The sequence below is a fragment of the Mastomys coucha genome, unplaced genomic scaffold (assembly GCF_008632895.1).
Source record: "Mastomys coucha isolate ucsf_1 unplaced genomic scaffold, UCSF_Mcou_1 pScaffold4, whole genome shotgun sequence".
NCBI classification, from domain to species: Eukaryota; Metazoa; Chordata; class Mammalia; order Rodentia; family Muridae; genus Mastomys; species Mastomys coucha.
Window position 1 is genome coordinate 11,012,126 of NW_022196910.1, and position 17,327 is coordinate 11,029,452.

The window sequence follows — 17,327 nt, forward strand, 5'->3', positions numbered from 1 at the left end:
GTTTGAGGCAAGCCTGGTCTATAGAGCTAGTTCTAGGACACTCAGAGCTAAAACATAGAAACCTTGTCTTGGAAAAAAAAAAAGAAAGAAAGATAGATCTGAAGTCTTTTCTTAGTCACTTTGGCAAAATAGCCAAATACTTTCATAAGTACATTGCGTGTGTATTTGGCATGTGAACACACACGTGTTATAAGAAGGCAATGATTGCACAGGTAGCCTGTGTGTTCATCTCAGGAGAGACTGGAGTGTTCATTCACGCTGTTGGGTAATGGTAGTGAGGCAATTCTATATCACATTTTGAAAGAGTCATCTGAAAAAAAAAGTTCATGGCTGAGATGACTCAGACTTAATTATCTTGATGTTTCAGCTTCTGCGCTTAAGGAGCTCAGTAGAGAACACTCCTGCTTCAAAGGTGAAGGGAACTGAAGACACTCTCCAGCTTTGGACTCATCCTGAACTTGAGGTAAGAATCCCAAACAAACTTCAGGTCTCTACTGGCCCAGGACCATGGGATCGGGACCTTTGATGCAGACATCCCAGATTTGACACTCAGTAGTCAGCTGTCACACATTCTGAATTCTTACTACCCATGGGGTTTTCCGTGCTGGGTTCTTTTGTTATCCTTGTTCACTGGAACCCTCCTAGGAAAGAGGTTTAGTGAATACTGGGAGGCCAGAAGAAGAGAGAAGAGTCAGTCTGGACTATATATACATCCACCCTGAGTTGGCTCATGGTGACATGGAATTTGGGCTTTTGATGGCTTGTTTGAGCCTCCATTTGAGAGAAGAATCTGTCCTCTTGTGCCTCAGTCATTGTAGTCAGGACTAAGGAGCCATTGTGATCCCTACGCTTTGGAGCTGTGTCTCAAACCACACCAGTGACCTAGATCCTGTCACCACAAACCTGCCCTCCCACTTGTCTGAACAGCTGAACTTGTCAGTGCTAAACTTCAACTCTGGAAAGGAACAACTTTGTAAGAAATATCGGGGCCCTCTGGTCTTGGATCTTGCCATACCATAAATGTAAGGATAGAATCCCTTGAAGGATTTGCCAATTCTGCCCATATTTCTCTTACACGTTTACATATAGTTTTTTTTTTTTCTTAACCAATATATTGGAATACCCTAGTGGAGACATCTTCCAACCTGTTGAACTCAAGTTTTCAATGGTGCCATTGTTTAGAATGTTGCGTTTTGTTTACTCCTTGCTCCCCTAATCGGGGTTTCCAGATCTATCTTATCATTAATAGCAGCGGGAAGCTGAACTGTAAGTCTCCAGAATGTTTTAAACAGTACTGGTGTTGTATTGTTCCTGGTGTTTGGGACAGCCAGACCATGTAATTGAGGGCGTTTTTTCTCTCTGTGCGTTGGCAAGGAAATGTTGCTGTGGAGGCTTTGACTCTTAGAAAGAAACTATTCCTGAGAGGCAACAAAATAGGGAACTGGCTGGGAGGGCTTGTGAGTCGTCCTGGATCCTTTCCTTGAGCGGGCAGCTCACCCTGCCCTTACTTGTCAGACAAATTACTTAACCTTTCTCAAGTCATCAGCTTGCCTGTCAGGGTGGCTCTCCTCTGCCCATAAATCATCATTCTGGGCAAACAATTCAACTGAAAGTTATGGACAATCCTGCCCTTTCTACTTCAGTAATTTAATTCCCTCATAAGACGTCTGGAGGAAAAAAATATGTTTTTCTACACAGGATTTGAGTTCCTGGATCACCATCAAAGTATGCCAATTCAGACACTTCCCTTAGCCAAGAAAACAGGGAGGGGGGTTGTTTGGAGTTTTTTTGTTTTGTTTTGTTTTGGGATTTTTGGTTTTTGGTTTTTACCTCTGGAGAGGAACTTTAAACTCCATTTGTGCCCAATAAAATATAATAGAGGGGTGCTCAGCAATGCTTGAAAACTTCCTAGTGCTGGTTGGATATCTCCACATTGAAGATGTCCCCCAGGAATTCTTACCTTAAAAAAAAAAATCTCTAGATGAAAATGAAGACCTAGCATTTACCAACTCATTTGATGGGAAAAAAACAGTAATACTAGAATTAGAGGAGGAAGACTTGGTTGTCGGGGGCCTGTGGAACTGAATGAGTCAGCAACACTTTTATAAATCTCCATTTCCAGGTGCCTAAACTGGAGGTGAAACAACAATATCCACCTTGTGAAGTGCATTGTTGGCTTAAGAACACACACACACACACACACACACACACACACACACACATACCTGTCACTATTAGACACTGAAACAACGTAGTGCTTTACACTGATGTGACCCTGCAGAGACCATGTGAGACTGGTTGTGCTTTTCCACTGCAGTTATGGGAATATCTGCATATGTGCATATACATGTTTGTATGTATATGTGTGTGTGTGCATAGTTTAATTATTCTTTTGTCACAACCTTTTCTAGAACTTCTCTTATGTAGTTAGAATCTTACTAAGGCCCTGTTCCCTCGGTTTCAAACAGTCACATTGCTTCAGGCTTTTCTCATTGCTTCTCTCTGCTATGAAAAATAATTTGCTCTTTGACAAAAATCCCTCTGGTGACCATTTCAGAGGGACACTTCCACTTCCAATCTTTGTCTCCAGTCGTACTAATGTGGTCACCAGCAGTATGGCCTCTCCATTTGGTAAAATGTGGAAATATTCTGTAGCAATTGGTATAAAGGCACTAATCTGAGGGCCTGGGGTGTTCTTCTCACTCCCACTGCCCCATCCCTCTGTGTCCAGTCTCCACTCCAGAATCCCTTGAGTATGTGTGTGTGTGTGTGTGCTTGTGTGTGTGTGTGTGTGTGGTGTGTTTTATGATGTGCATATGTGAGTGTGTTTTCATCTTTGTGTGCATACCTTGTAGAGGCAACAGGTTGGGTATTTCCTATCTCTGGGTCATGGGATCTAATTGTTTTGGCAGGAGCTCACATCTCAGCTAGACCTGGATCCTCCTGTCTCTACTATATGCCCAACATCTATCTCCCCCTAAGCACTAGGGTTACAAATGTACACAGCCACACTTGGCTTTTATGTGGGTGCTGAGGATCCAAGCTCAGGTCCTCATATTTGCACAGCCAACAATTTTTTACCCAACAATCGATCTGTCCAGTTCTGCAGGATCTCTTGACTACCTGCCCCCAGTACAATTACAGGATCAGAAAGGCTTAGAAAACCAGGAAGCCACTGGATCTGCCTCCATCCTGAGTACAGGATACTGTTATAGCCTACCCTGTACTCTGCTTCCCAAGATATGAAACCTTCACACCTGTTTATCCTTCCTTACATTTCCTCCAACCATAGATAGCTCCTTGCTTGGTCAGAAGCCTGTCTCTCTGGCCTACTGAGTGCCTCTCCATCAGCTGGGTCTCCCTTTCATGCTCATGACATGAGTGGGCCATGGGTCTCCTCCTGGAGATTGCTGTGCAGAATCAAAACCAGCTGTGCGAGGCTGAAACATCATACTAGATTCACAAGTCCATACCAGTATAAAAATACCAAAAAATCCCTGAGTAAAGAGCTACTACTCTGTGCCCCACAGTATCCTTAACTGCCCTGAACAGTCCTCCAAAATGCCCTATCCTCCCCATGACCCAGACCCAACCTCCTGGACCCTGCTGCAAGACTGCAACCTACATCTGATAGGTATCTGTACTCTACTAGTTTATAATGCTATGCTAGTCGTCTCTGCCGTGGACTGTAGCACAATCCAGAGTAAGATAAGAGCTATTGCTTCCTTTATTCTCTCATACATTCATCCTACCGAACTGATCAATCACCCACTGTGTCCCAGATTTGGAGCCTCCAAACTGTGTGCTTGCACTCTGGTAGAAGAAGCTGGTTATTTTCAAGAAAATAACACAGACACATAAATAGACTTTCTCACCTATAGTTCAGAAAGAAGTGGCATGAGCTCAAGGAAGTCAGAAAGGCCTTTAGAAAGAATGCTTGACACACACCTCCAGGCAGCTGTGAAGATGGCTCCAATGCATAAAGCACTGCAAGTGTGAGGACCAGAGTTCAGATCCCCAGAAGCTGTTGAAAGACTGGGTGGGGGATGGTGAGATGGTTCAGTGGATAAAGGTACTTGTCACCAAACCTAAGGACTTGACTTCAATCCCCAGAATGTACATGGTGGAAGAACCAACTCCAATAACTTGTTCTGTGACCTACACACACACACACACACACACACACACACACTAGTACTCAAAAAAAAAAAGCTGGGGAGGCACAGTGCTTACCTATAATCCCAGCACTTGAGAGACAGGATTCTCTGTCCAGACAAGCTGAACATGAAAAAATAAAGTGGAGAGCAATTGAAGAATACATCTGGTATCAACTTCATCCCTATGCATTCAAGTGCACACACACACACACACACACATACACACACACACACACAGGCACACATGTGACATTGCATATTCACATTCATGCATACCACATACACATATTCAAACAAACAAAAATAATAAGCTGGACTTCCAGGAGACATAAGGTTTCTACCGCCTAGATAAAGAAAAGCATGAGCAGTGGTTTTTATTTTTTGTTTTGTTTTATTCATTTGTTTATTTGTCTGTTTTGTTTGTTTATGAGCCTGATTTCTCTGTGTAGCTTTGGCTGTCCTGGAGCTTTCTCTGTAGACCAAGCTGGCTTCTAACTCAGAGATTCTCCCGTCTCTGCCTCCCAAGTCCAGGGATTAAAGCCACCTGTCTATGAGCAGTGGTATCTATTATCTGGGCATTGTTCACTTATTTAGGGGCTTGCAGGTTCACTTTGGTTGGATATTACATACATAGAGGAAGCTCCTGGGGGGCCAGATGAGAGATGCAAGCAGATATGGGTGGGCTTACACCTAAAGATAGACTAAAGATAAAGAGGGACTCTCATAGGCGCACTGAGTCACTTTCTAATGCTCATGGCCCTGCAGTAAAATACTAATCTGAGCACAGGCCAACTGTGAGTTTGGTGGTCTTTGCACTAGAGAAAAACAGTAGTTCAAAGGATAAGTGAGGTAGCCCTCACTCCCCTGAAACTCACACATTGCTGTGCTGCTTTGCTAACATGCTCTCTCCACTGGCATTGCTCTGCTCCAACAAGAGGGCATCTTTTTCCACTTCATCCAAAGGTCCAAGAAAGAGGAGCAAACTCCTTGCTTGCCCCTCCTACCCTAAGCACACTGTTCCGTCCTTTAAAAGCAACTCTCTAGACAATCTACTCATCTGCATCCTCATCACCATCTCCATGATATCACCTCTACAGCAACAAACTCTATGGATCAAACTTCTCGGCTGCATTAATCGAGCCCCATCCTGCCCCCTTACCATGACTGGTTTCTCTTCACCAGGGCTGCTCCCAAGGTCTAAGTCTCTTCTAATGCTTATCTGTTTGCACTCCTCCTTCTGTCCAAGCACAGAACTCTCAGAAATGTCTCTACTTTGACCACCTTCCTTGACTTGTTTTAAATTAATGTGACTTTGCCTTTGTGAATTCAGCAGTGACAGCTCATCCAAACTGTAAACACCCCAAACAAGAAGTAAGGCTTGTGCGGATATTAATCACTTGGCCGCCATTGAAATAAGTCGTAAGGCTTGTGTGCATATTAATCACTTGGCCGCCATTGATATAAGTCGTAAGGCTTGTGTGGATAGTAATCACCTGGCTGTCATTGAAATAAGTCTATACCACTGTTGCTATTGGCATCATTTAGCCAACAAGAAAAATAGGTTGGCATTAATCCATGGGGCAGCATTAACTGAACAAGCAAACAATCGCTTACTTATACATTCCAAACATGGGTGACATAACATTGAATACAATGTGTTTCTTTTCCTTGGTGAGTATGTTTGTCTCATCAAGATACTTCTGCATGACTACTCTGAGCCAGGCATTGTACTAGACTGCGGAGCTACAGAAACAAAACACTCCCTTAGTGAGTAAAGACAGAGAAGTAGAGAGGAAATCACAATTCAGAGCCTTGAGCACCTCATACTAAGGTCTCAGGACAAAGGCACATATGATTCATTTCATAGCCTCAAGGAGACAATGATTCATTTATCCAATCAATCCATCATTCAATGTTTGCCCATTGCCTACTGGGCGCCAGGTGCTGTCCAAAGTACTGACACAATGATGTCATTCTTGTGACACCAAAAAATGTCCAGAAAGGGGGAAAACCCAATAATCAGTTTTTAAATAATGATTAGGTTATAACTTCCTAATCTAAGAATCACAGCTCCATAAGAAGTCTCATAACTGATGGAACTAGAGAAAAAATGTAACAGGAAGAGGTATCTAAACAATCACCAAAAATTAATTTAAAAACTCATAATGAACCTAAAGTGTTTTTGGCAATGGAGACCAGTGTTCCACTGTGTGATGTCACTGCAACCATCGCCCTGAACAGATGACATGCTCACTGCACAGGCTGTCACACCATACAGCACCAACACTGGCTGCTGAAATAACTCAGCTCACACTAAAAACTAGCTTGCAGTATGAACTACAGTGTTCTCACTGTGCATACAAAACTTCATCCTCTCATAGAAACACAATGGTCTATTTACAGAAAACAAAGACTTTTTATTGCATTTGTGTGTGTGTGAGAGAGAGAGAGAGAGAGAAAGAGAGAGAGAGAGAGAGGGAGAGAGAGAGAGAGTTCTGAAATGAGGACATCACATATGTGAAGTCAGAAGACAATTTGTAAAGATTAATTCTCTCCCTCTACCATGTGGGTCCCAGAAATCACACTCAGGCTATGAGACTTGGCAGTAAGCTCCTTTACATGCTAAGCCATCTTGTAGGCCATCATAAAACAAGCTTTTAATACTTTTCTAGAATCATTACTCAGCATGTATCAAATTAATATATCTTTGGATTTTGTTGCATTAGAATGTTTGTTCTTTACATCATCATTATTATTATTTTAGAATGTTTGATTTTTGAAACTGTTATTTTTGTTACTGGTTTGAGTCTTATAAAAAAAAATTAAATGAATTTTGGATTACACGTATTTCCAATGATTCTGTAATGGCCCTAAATATACTTTTTGTACTGTACTTACGCAAAGTAACAGTCTCTGTAGTGGTGGTTTCTAAATCAAAATATTGATCTACTCTGAAAAAAATTATTGAAGGTGTTCTATGTCCAACAGCATCAAATATACAAGAATTTAATTCTTTATATAAAAATAAACACATCCCTCTCAATGGCATGCAAATTTCCTTTTGTCCTTAACAAACAGTAAAATTTTATATATGTATATATATATAATTTTATTTATTTATATATATATATTAAAGGCTGTGTTGTGTCCCAAATGATTGAACCCTAGGCAAAAATTCAATCTTTCACCTCTAACCTCTAACCTCTAATCTTCCTCTGTGATTTTAAAATATTTTTTTTTATTTATGATCAGTAAATATTGGCTTTGTATACCTATACAAAGCCTATATAACCTATATTTTATAAGCCTATATAGCCAGACTAGAATAAAACTTTCTTGAGCAAAAAGGATTCTAGGTAGAAATTTTTTCAGGAGGCAATGTGGTAGATGATATATGCTTCGAAGAAAAACTAATTCTGAGAAAAAGCATAGGAATTATCAGAGTCCCGGTGGAGGGTCTTGCTTCGCATAGAGTAGACAGGAAAGGCTCTCTGAGGTGGTGCTGGACATCCTAGAGAAAGTGAAAGCCCTGGGCATGAGTTCATCTAGGGAAGGCTGTGTGGGGCAGAGGAAACAAGTGTAGAATAGAGACAAGCAGTTTAGGGTGTTCAAGAAAGACCTAGTGAACTAGACTGCCCGGTAGTCCTCAGTGTGCACCAGGAAGAGGTCAGTGATGGAACAGAGGCCGAGGAAGCCTTGATTCTGGTGAAATTTATACTGAGATGAGGAAGTGCTAGAAGGCTGTAACAGAGCCAGCCAGAGGGGGCTGATGTGATCCTACCTTCACATCCCCACTGACTATCCAGAAAGCAACAAATACTGAAGCAGGGAGACTAGAACAGAGGTTATCAAAGACTTACATGTGACACAACATTGGCTTGAACCAGAGACTAGCAAGAGGTCTATCTGCCTTCTAGCAGACAGCAGCATGAGTCAAATGCCCCAGCACACATAATGCTATGCTGCTTCATTAGGGATCCTTGTTTCCTTTTGTTTTATTGCTGTTGTTTTGTCATCTTGACACAATTTGGAGACATCTGAAAAGAGAGGAATGCAACTGAGAAAATGTCCCCAACCGATTGGCCTGTAGACAAACCTGTAAGGCAATTTCTTGCTTAATGATTGATAGAGAAGAGCCCAGGGCACTGTAGGTGATGTCACTGCTGGGCAGGTGGTCCTGGGGTATATAAGGAAGCAAACTGAGCAAGCCAGGAAGAGCAAGCCAGCAGTAGCTCTCTTCCATGGTCCCTCTAGGTCCCTGCCCTGCTTGAGTTCCTGCCCTAATGTCCTTCAGCAGTAAGCTGTGCTGCAGAATTGGAAGCTAAAATAAACCCTTTCCTTCCTGCATTGCTTTTGGTCACGGCGTTTGTTTGTTTGTTTGTTTGTTTGTTTGTTTGTGTTCTTTCAGGTAGGCAACTGTCCCTTAAAGACAAGGTGGAAGACATTTTTTAAAATATTCTTTTAAATTTCTAATGCAATATGAAAAAGAGGGAGAAAGACAGGGAGACCATAGTGTTCTATTCCCAAATCTCATTTTCATGAGACATCAGCATGTACATTTCGTTATGCAGATGAAAGATAGTTGAAAAAATGATACCTTGCAAAATTTAAAGACTTCCCTTCTTCCTGTGAATTACGTTATTTCTATGAGAATGTTCCAATGTACTTGGGTGAGCTGAGGTCCTTCTTAGTGAAATGTGATTTATTTGTTTGTTTTTATTGAAAATAAATGCTTCTTTCATACACTACATCCCCACCACAGTTGCCCCCCCTCCACTCCACCCAGCTTTGCATACCTCCCTCTCTCCAGGACCTACTCTCCCTCTGTTCCCTCCTCAGGAAAGCACAGGCCTCTGAGAGACAACCACCAAACACAATAAAACAAGATACAATAAGGCAAGGCAGAAGCCCTCCTATCGAGGCTGGACAAGGTAACCCAGTAGGAGGAAAATAGTCCCAAGACCAGGTAAAAGAGTCAGAGACATGCCGGCTCCTAGTGTTAGGAGTCTCACAAAAACACCCAGCTAACAGCCATAACATATAAGCAGAGGGCCTGGTGCAGACCCATGCAGGCCCCGTGCTTTCCTCTCCAGTCTCTGTAAGCCCATAGGAGCCCTGTTTAGTTGATTCTGTGGGCTATGTTCTACTGGTGTCCTCCTCTTCCATGGACTTCCCTGAGCTCTGAGGGGAGGGACCAGATGGAGACCTCTAATTTAGACTTTCTCTCCGCATAAAGCCTGTGTGGGTCTCTGCCGATCCCATCTTCTGCAGGAGGGAGTCTCTCTGATGATGACTGCACAAGACACCAATCTATGAATATAGCAGAATATTGTTAGGAATCATTTCATTGGTTTGGTTTGGTTTTGGTTTTGCCAGTTGTGTTTGGTTCTATCCTATGTTTCTTGGCTATGCAGACTCTCTTGGTTACCCAACCACTGTCAGTCATGGGCTCCCTTTCATGGTGTGGGTCTCAAATTAAATTAGATGATAGTTGGCCAGTTCTGCAAATTCTGTACCACCGTTGCCCCAGCACATCTTGCAGGCAGGACAGATTGTAGGTTGAAGGTTTTGTGGCTGGGCTGGTGCCTACAGAGTACCTTCCAGCGCTATGTTCAATGAGCTGTGTGAAGGTTGTCCTATGCAATGTGACCCTGCTGTCAGTTTTCAGAGAGTGACCTAACATCAGCCTGGGTTATTTGAGAATCTCCACAGGACCTACTCAGTCAACAAATGCAAGCCAGTCCCACCACTTGGAAGCCTTGTCTGGCTACAAAAGATGACCAGTTCAGACCCTGGATTCTCCATTACTAGGAGTTCTCATTAGAATCACCTTTGTGGAGATTCCAGGAAGTTTACACAGCACTTGGTTTTCATACCGCTCCCCAAATGTCCCCCGATTCCAGCCTTCTCTCCTCATACTGTCTTCCTCCATCCCTTCCCTAATCTGATACTTCCTGATTCCATCCCCACAGCTACACATAAAATCTATTCTATTTCTCTTTCATGGGGATATCCATGCTTCCCCTTAAGAGTCTTCCTCTTACCTAATCTCTCTGGGTCTGTGGATTGTAGTTTGATTATCATTTACCTAACAGCTAATATGTACTGATAAGTGAATACATACTATGTCTGGCTTTCTGAGTCTGGATTACCTCACTCGAGATGAATTGTTTTGTGAACAAATTTCATGATGTCATTTTTTTTAAAGATTTATTTTTTTATGTGTATGAGTACACTGTAGCTGTCTTTCTTCAGACACACCAGAAAAGGGCATCCATTACAGATGGCTGTGAGCCACCATGTGGTTGCTAGGAATCGAACTCAGGAACTCTGGAAGAACAGTCAGTGCTCTTAATCACTGAGCCATCTCTCCAGCCCATGATGTCTTTTTTTAACAGCTGAGTAATAAATACTCCATTGTGTGAATGTACCACCATTTTTTTTTTTGTCTATTCTTCCTTTGAGGAATGTCTAAGTTGTTTCTAGTTTCTGGCTATTATGAATAAAGCTGCTATGAACATGTATGAATAAGTGTCCCTGTAGTATAGTGGGGTATCTTTTAGTTATATGCCCAGGAGAGGTATAGCTGGGTCTTAAGGTGGAGCAATTCCAAACTCTCTGAGAAGTCTCTGTATTGATTTCCATAGTGGTTGTACAAGTCTGCACTCCTACCAGTAAAGGAGGAGGCGCTTCCCCTTGCTCCGCATCTTTGCCAGGATGTCGCTTGTGTTATTGGTGTTAGCCATTCTGACAGGTGTAAGATGGAATCTCAAAGCAATTTTAATCTGCATTTCCCTGATGGCTAAGGATGTTGAATATTTCTTTAAATGTTTCTCAGGCATTAGATATTTCTCTGTTGAGAATTCTAGGTTTAGAGCAGTACACTACTTTTAAATCGGCTTATTTGGTTTAGTGATGTCTAGTTTCTTGAGTATTTTTTTAATATACTTTGGATATTACTGTTGGATGTGGGGTTGGTGAACATCCTTTCCCACTCTGTAGGCTGTTGTTTGTCCTTTTGACTGTGTCCTTTACCTTACGGAAGCTTATTCATTGTTGATCTGAGGGCCTGCTATTGCTGTTCTGTTCAGGAAGTTGTCTGCTGTGCCAATGCATACAAAGCTGTCCCCCAGTTCTTTCCTATCAGGTTTAGTGTACCTTGTTTTATGTTGAGCTCTTCGATCCACTTGGACTTGAGTTTGTGCAGGGTGAGAATTATGGGTCTGTTTGCATTCTTCTCCAGCAGACGTCCAGCTTGACTGGCACTGTTTGTTGAAGATGCTGTTGTTTTCTCCAGTGTGTACTTCTAGTTTCTTTACAAACAAACAAACAGGGTCCATAGGTATATGGATTTGCCTGGGTATTCAATTCGATTTTGTTGATCAATATATCTTTTTTATACCAATACCTTGTGTTTTTTTTATTAGTACTGCTCTGTAGTTCAACTTGATCAGGTATGGTGAGACCTCTAGCAGTTCTTTTATTGCTCAGGATTGTTTTAGCAATCCTTAAGGGTTTTTTGTTGTTGTTGTTTTCCCATATGAAGTTGAGAATTGTCCTTTCAAGGCCTGTAAAGAATTGTCTTGTAATTTTGATGGGAATAGCTTTAAATCTATAGATTGTGGTAGAACAGCCATTGTGCTCTGTTAATCCTACTAACCGATGAGCATAGGAAATCTTTCCATCTTCTGGGATCTTCTTTAAGATCTTTTATACTACTTGAGGCTACTGTGAAGGGCGTTATTTCTCTAATTTCCATCTCAGTCTGTTTGCTGTTTATATAGAGAAGAGCTAATTTTCAAAAAAAAAATTAATCTTGTATCCAGCTACTTTTCTTGAAAGTGTTTATCAGCTGTAGGAGTTCCCTGGTTGAATTTTTAGGATAACTTAAGTATACTGCCATATCATCTGCAAATAATAACACTTTGACATCTTCTTTTCCAATTTGTATCACCTTGATCTCAAATGGCCTGTGGTTGATCAAAGTGTGTGCCTGAGCTGGGATCTGGGAAACAGCAATGAGGGAGGAGAAGGGAAACTGAGGGTGGGAGGGGCAATAGTCTGTGGATCCACAGGAGGTGAGGGCAGGGAGAAGGGGAGGCTGCAGGGGAGGCTCTGCTGCAGCAATAGGGACGACCCTGTGGGTTGGGTCTGGGGGAAGAGAGATCAGGTCATGGGGTTTTATCACAGCAATAAAACCCTGACTAAAACACGTTCATTTTGCAAGTCTGAGAGGGGTGTGTAATGAACCACACATGCATGGAATGGCACAGTAAAGGATATTGTCACAGAGGAAACTGAAGCTGATCCAGGAGAATGGTTTCACAGAGTAGACTCTAGATGGGTGACCAGAGTGCAGGAACTGGAACGGAGGATGTGCACACGTGTGTCTGTTCACATGGGGAGAGTTGAGCAGAAGGCTCAAGGACCAGTAAATCAATGAATAGCAAGCAGATGGGTCTGGTTGGCCCACTGTTTAGAAGAGGAGGTACAGCAGCTCAGAAATGCAGAGACAATGAAAGGAAATCTTTTTGATTTATTTTTTTTCCTTTGGTTTGTTTTGAGACAGATTTAAGAGCTTGCTAAAGAGCCAAGGCTGGCCAGGCAGTAATAGTGCACGCCTTTAATCCCAACACTTAGGAGGCAGAGGCAGGCGGATTTCTGAGTTCGAGGCCAGCCTGGTCTACAGAGTGAGTTCCAGGGCAGCCAGGGCTACACAGAGAAACCCTGTCTTGAAAAACCAAAATCAAAACCAAAAAAAAAAAAAAAAAAGGCTGGGCTCAAACTCCTGACCTTCCTGCTTCAGCCTCCTAAAAGCTGAGATTACAGTGTACACCACCATGCCTGGCTTAAACGAGAGCTTGACTACTGTGCTCAGTGCTCACATCAAGTCCAGTAGATAAAGGGGAGCTACCAGTGGCTTTAAGCAGATGAAAGTTTGCTTCATGGCCATAAGGCTACATGACTGACGTACATGTTCTAAAATGTATTTGTTCTGCATCTCACCTCGGAGACCCAGGATCCATCTCAGGGTATAGCCCTATTGAAGCTATTTTATTGCATTGTGTTCTAAATGTGTGTGTGTGTGTGTGTGTGTGTGTGTGTGTGTGTGTGTGTGTGTGATCATACACACATCCAGCTCACCCCCTAGCCCATGGAAAAGAAAGATGAGGAGTCATATGCAGGTCATCCCTACACCTGCAATGTATTTTGTTACATATGATGCCTGTCTGAATGGATGCATAGGTGGGTCAGCAAATAGGAAAGATAGGAAATAGGAAAAATTAGAGGGGTTAGTAATGAAAATAAGAAAGCCTAGAAACAGTAGGTGGAATTGACAGATGAGGAAGTAAAAATATTTAAAGCAACTCTAAATGTTGATTCACTCACTGCAGATGCAAACAAAGCAGGTCCCAGTCCTCTGGGCAAGCTTCCTCCTGTGGAGTCTCTACATCGCCTCCTCTCAGACTGTTTACCCTGGAATCAAGGCGAGGATCACCCAGCGTGCACTAGACTATGGTGAGTCAGATGTCAGAAACAGGCATCTTGTAATAGTCTTAGAGTGCTCTTTCCACCTTGTAAGGCATAGCATTTAACAGATCTGAAGCCTACCTGCATGGATAGTTCTACCCTTCTCCTCAATGCCCAGACTTGGGAACGTAGGTTTGCTCATCTGCAAAAGTGGTGATGAGCAGTTGGTCCCTACATGATAAGTGGTAGAACCGAAGGAGTTCACCTGTGGAAATGCAGGATGGAACCATGGAGATAAAAAGACACTGTAGTCAGAATGCTATCAGCATCTACCATGCCAGGCTATGCCTCATGGGCCTTGAGTAGAAAGTATCCCAACAAGAGCCCTGTGAAGAAGCTGATGTCATTTCACAGAAAGAGGCTGTGATGTCAGGAGTCTCATACCAGCAGAGGACGAAGGCAAAGTATAAACTCAGGTCCAGCTTTAGTCAGGTTTCCATCTCTGACAAAATACCTGAATAAACCAGCTTTTAAAAGAGAGAAAGAGAGAGATGCTTTGTCCCACAATTCCAGAAGTTACAGCCCGTGGTCCTGTTGCTTAATAGGCAATTCTATTGTTAATTCTAAGCCTGTGATGAGGCACACTGTCCTGGCAGGGATTGTGCAGGTAGAGCAAATTTAGTTATCTCATGACAGTTGAGAAGCAGAAAGGGAGGTCACAGATACGGATAATATATTTCCTCTAATGACATTTCCGCAATGACTTCCTTCCTCTAACCTACTTCCTTAAATTCCCACCACTTCCCAATAACCCATTAAGTTATGAATCCAGCAATGAATTAACCCTCTGATGGAGTTAAAGCCCTCAAAATCGGGGCCACACCTTATGAGCAAGCGTTGAAGAAATATTTTCCTCTTTTTCCTTTTTTGTATAATTTCTTTTAGTTTCTTTTTTCAGTACTGGGATTGGAGCCCAGGACCTCATATGTGCAAAGCGATCGCTCTACCAACTGGTCTGGATCTCTAGCCGCTGGATATACCTTTTAAAAAAGTGTTTATTAGCCTATGTTAACTGTATGTAATTAATATAAAATCGCATGTTTCACTGTGACATTTTCATACATGTGTGTAATTTATTTTGAATGTATTCATGCCTTTGTTACCCTCCCTTCCTGCCTTTTCATTTTCTTCCCGCCCCCCGCCTCCCAGACAGAGTTTCTCTGTGTAGCCCTGGCTGTCCTGGAACTCACCCTGTAGACCAGGCTGGCCTCGAACTAAGAAATCCACCTGCCTCTGCCTCCCTAGTGGTGGGATTAAAGGCATTCCTTTTCCTACCTAGCCCTTAGGTGTGCGTGCGTGCGTGCATGTGCGTGTGTGTCCGGATCAGAGTTGGTCTCAGAAGCATGGATACCTTATCAGTGACAATACCACAGATAAGAATGTGTCTCCCTCCCTCATCAACCATTAACTGTGTATAAAACCTCAGGGAAGGGTGGAGCTGTCTGAGCCCTCCCACTTCCATGACAGCAGCGTGCCTACAGGCCCAATCAGTGCATATCTTGTGTAGCTAATCACAGCTACTTTGAATTCAAGAATATAGAAGCTACTTCCTGTCCAGAAGTCAGAGCTCCACACCTCTTCCGGGTTCCTCCTCTAGCTCTTAGATTCTTCTCCTTCTTTTGTAATGTTCCCTGAGCATTGGAAGCAGGTGGTAAAGACATCCCATTTATGGCTGGGCATTCAACAATCTCTTATTCTTGGTACCTTAACTAGTTATGAGTCTGAAGCCACTACTTACCACTTCAAAAAAGATTTTTCTGACTAAGGCTAACAGCAGCACTAATCGGTGTGAATAAACACAGCTGTTTAGCAGGCCGTTTGATAGGCATGGCGTGTTCATTTAACAAAACAACTTTCCCACTAGGGCCTATGTCCTTCCCAGCCTTGGGCTTTTGATCAGGCTTACAGTACGACATATAAACTTCCCCCTATGGACCAACTATTAAGTCCATCAGAAACTGGTTGACTATCCCATAACAGACTCACCACTAAGGCTCACCCCGCCTGACTGATTGGTATTGTTTCACACAGGGTTCACAGTTGAGAAAAACTGCTGGAAATTCACCCCAGCAGTCTGTGAGGCACCTTCTGGCACTATGAGAACTAGCCAGCTGGGAGAAAGCTTCCAGTCAAGTTATAATGTGGTTTCTGTATGTCTTGACCAACACATTTAGTGTCTTCAGCAATAAAGTCTCGCTTTCTAGTTCTGTGAACACTTACAAGCAGTAACAGTAGTCAGTATGGTTTTGGAGAACTTGGTGACCTCTCCAACCAAACATGGGGAAATGTTTCCAAACAGGTGCATCTCACCCTACAACATAGGCTTATAGCGCTGTTCCTCGTGCCTCACAGCCCTGCCTGATGACATTCATGCTGAGCCTAGGGTGGTTCCATGTGGAGTTGGGGCAATGCCTATGCCACTGAATTATTTTGAGACCCGAAGGAAAGAACCCACATAGAGTATGAACAGTCTTGACACATACAGGTCCTCCATACAAATTAACTATTATTACGAACCATAGCAATGGTATGCCACCACAGTTTTACAGGGCACAATGTGCTCTGTTGCATGTCATTTTAAAAGCCATGCTTGCTTCTTTACCCTGGCTGCGCTCTCAGCTTAGCTCCGAAATCACACTCCCACCAGCCGGCACTACCTCCTTCCCAGGCCAGCCTTACTTCCAATTTGCCTGTTCCTTCCGGCTAGCTTTGCCCAAGCGGCCAACAACCACCCCAGCTGCCCTCTTTCTCTTCCTGCCCACCTTAGCTCTGATAGAAAAAACTAAACAGTTTTATCATTTTGAAACTAGCCAGATAACTCAATGGCTGGGGGAAGAATGTCCTGCCCTAATTCTATCAGCCAGCTCCCTCCAATCTCCTGCCCCTGCTCCTGGCAGAGGCTACACACTCTAAGTGCCTTGTGACCTATATGACTGCAGCTTCCTTCTCATTCTAAAGCCTGGTCCGAATTGTCTTCCTTCCCTGCATCCCTTCTCTTCCTCCTGGGACCTAGAAGTCTCACCTTTTTCCTTTCACCCAGCAACCAGCTTCTGCCTTTTTTAGTGACACAATCAAGAACCAGTTAGGGAAACAATACCTCCCTCTACATCTCACCTTTTCTGCCCAATAAAACAAAACAAAACAAAACAAAAACAAGACAAAAAAAACTCTTCTCCCATATATAAATTGAATAGTTAGTAGTATCTCCAGGCTGCTTATCAAAGTGGACATAATGATAGTGATGCCCACCTCTCGGCTGTGTTAGGAAATGAGTTCACATGTACAAAGCACTGAGAACACAATGCCTAGTAAACATCAGTGACTATCCCTTTCATATGTGTGAATAGATGCGTTCCACGTTACAGATGAGAAAAGTGAGTGATACAGAGGCCAAGTCACACAAGCTGAGTGTGTGTCACAAGTGTCTAACAGTGCTGGGTTCAAGCCTAAGCTCTTCAATTCTGCCGTTGCTTCTTATCTTCACCTTTTTTGTACTGTGTTTTTCTGCCCCCATATTACAACAGTATCCACAGCATCTTATAGGATACTATCTCTTCCTCCTCTCCAGGGAGGATAGACCAACTGGGATGAACTTAAAGGGAGAAAGGCAAGGTTAATGAATGTTAACTTGTTAAATAA

At 42.8% G+C, this 17,327-nt stretch overlaps 1 protein-coding gene across 1 annotated transcript in view; it reads left to right on the forward strand.

Moving 5' to 3' along the window:
* The first annotated feature begins 346 nt into the window (after window positions 1-346).
* Window positions 347-17,327, forward strand: part of Bpifc (BPI fold containing family C) — a 61,714-nt gene continuing 44,733 nt past the window's right edge. Inside the window, exons 1-2 of the mRNA XM_031350081.1 lie at window positions 347-463; window positions 13,553-13,676. Coding sequence (XP_031205941.1) covers window positions 359-463; window positions 13,553-13,676 — 229 coding nt within the window. The 5' untranslated portion in view covers window positions 347-358. The remainder of the gene's footprint in view (window positions 464-13,552; window positions 13,677-17,327) is intronic.